Here is a 1545-nt window from a genome sequence, read left to right as displayed (position 1 = left end):
TAAGCTTCAAGAGAATGATTCGGAGTTCTTGCAGAGTGAAATCATGCAGTACCAAACACAAGATAGGTCTTTTGAAGAACAAGAGGGCGAGCTGTAGCATGTTTGCTTAAGCTTAAAATAATTTACTTAAAAGTTTTAGAATAAATAATTTTGTTGGTTATCCGATAAATGTGAAGAATTTCTTAAATGTGTTTCCAAATTTTGTGGTCACCCATTTATCAAAGATTGTGCATGACATGCTTTTGATGAAAAATGAATTCAAAATGCACGGGGAGGCTGTATTGAAGATAATTTGGATGGCTCCTCTCTTACAATATATGAAATGGTTTAACATAATTATATTTCGAGACAAGTCCCCATTTGACAAGGTTATCTGTAACACGTATTTTCTTCATGAATATTAGAAAAAGCATCAAGTTTCCATGAAATCTCAATTTCTTCAACTACTTTAACTTTCACTACTATAACTTTCTGGCTAAATTGTTTCTACAAGGCACTGTAATATAATTACAATGTATATATACAACTGTATTATATATAAATCTATAGTGTATAAGAGATTAAGAGGACTATGAACCAACCCTCGGATCTTCTAACATATACTACTTTATTCTCCTGCCTCAAACATCAATCTCTCATTTTATCATAAGTTCTGTCAAAATTCTGGTGTGGGCCACTTATTAAAAGCAGAAAGCTCGATCAAAATAGAAACGGCGACTTTGAATAAATGTAGCATCCTACGTGTTCAGAGTATCGTTTTAGTTTGTGGAAGAAATCTGCAATAAGCATTCTTTGATAAACTTAACGTGGTTGGGATGCAGACAAAGCTGTTTTGATTTCTGTTATAATGCTTCCCAGATCTTGTAATCTCTTCCCTCAGCTGCTAATGACCAGTTCCGGGATCCATTTGAAGGCTCGTAATGACCTGGTCCAATTTTCATTGCCAGCTTTTTGTCAATCATTGCTGCATAAACATCTCTCTCTGCCTTCACTATTTGAACCTAAGATAAAGATATGTCGAATGAAAAATAGGCAGTCGTCAGTACTTATTACGGCTATATGGAAATCGGAAAAGTAAATCAAAGTGTGGGGTGCTAATAGATATGGCTAAATTAATTCATATTTCTCATGAGATACTACTAATGTTTTTGTTGAGCAACTTTGGCTCGAGACATATCATTAGAAAATCTAACATATGACAAAGTAAAGCAAAACCCCACTATGAGGAAAGGTAAAATACACGATGATGAAAACATCCACAACTTACCGTGCTCCGACAGTGGATTTTGTTCCGGTTTCTGATGGAGATAAGTGTTGCTATTTCAAATTGATATTCAGAAAAAATATGATCGTAGAAAACTGATGGAGTTCCTGGGTGAGTTAAGATGTAGGCATAACCTTGTATTTCTTTTCCACCTGGAAATCTCCAATGACCCTTCAAGATAGAAGAGAAAAATAAGAGAAATCATAACCAATATCTCACGAATAATAAACCAGCTCAGCGAATTCAAAGATGTAAATCTGTATGGGAAAAAAAAAAAAAAA

The 1545-nt window shown here is 34.3% G+C and overlaps 1 protein-coding gene across 1 annotated transcript; it reads right to left on the bottom strand.

Moving 5' to 3' along the window:
• Positions 1 to 434: 434 nt before the first annotated feature.
• Positions 435 to 1456, bottom strand: LOC111383128 (alpha-amylase 3, chloroplastic-like; the record flags this gene model as incomplete). The annotated part of the gene is made up of 2 exons (XM_023007201.1): positions 435 to 1001; positions 1268 to 1456. Coding segments are annotated over 2 exons (348 nt in total), but the record flags the coding sequence as incomplete, so codon positions are not given.
• Between the last annotated feature and the right edge of the window lie 89 nt (positions 1457 to 1545).

Source organism: Olea europaea, unplaced genomic scaffold (genome assembly GCF_002742605.1).
Source record: "Olea europaea var. sylvestris unplaced genomic scaffold, O_europaea_v1 scaffold26187, whole genome shotgun sequence".
Taxonomy (NCBI): Eukaryota; Viridiplantae; Streptophyta; class Magnoliopsida; order Lamiales; family Oleaceae; genus Olea; species Olea europaea.
This window is presented reverse-complemented; position numbering and strand designations above follow the sequence as displayed.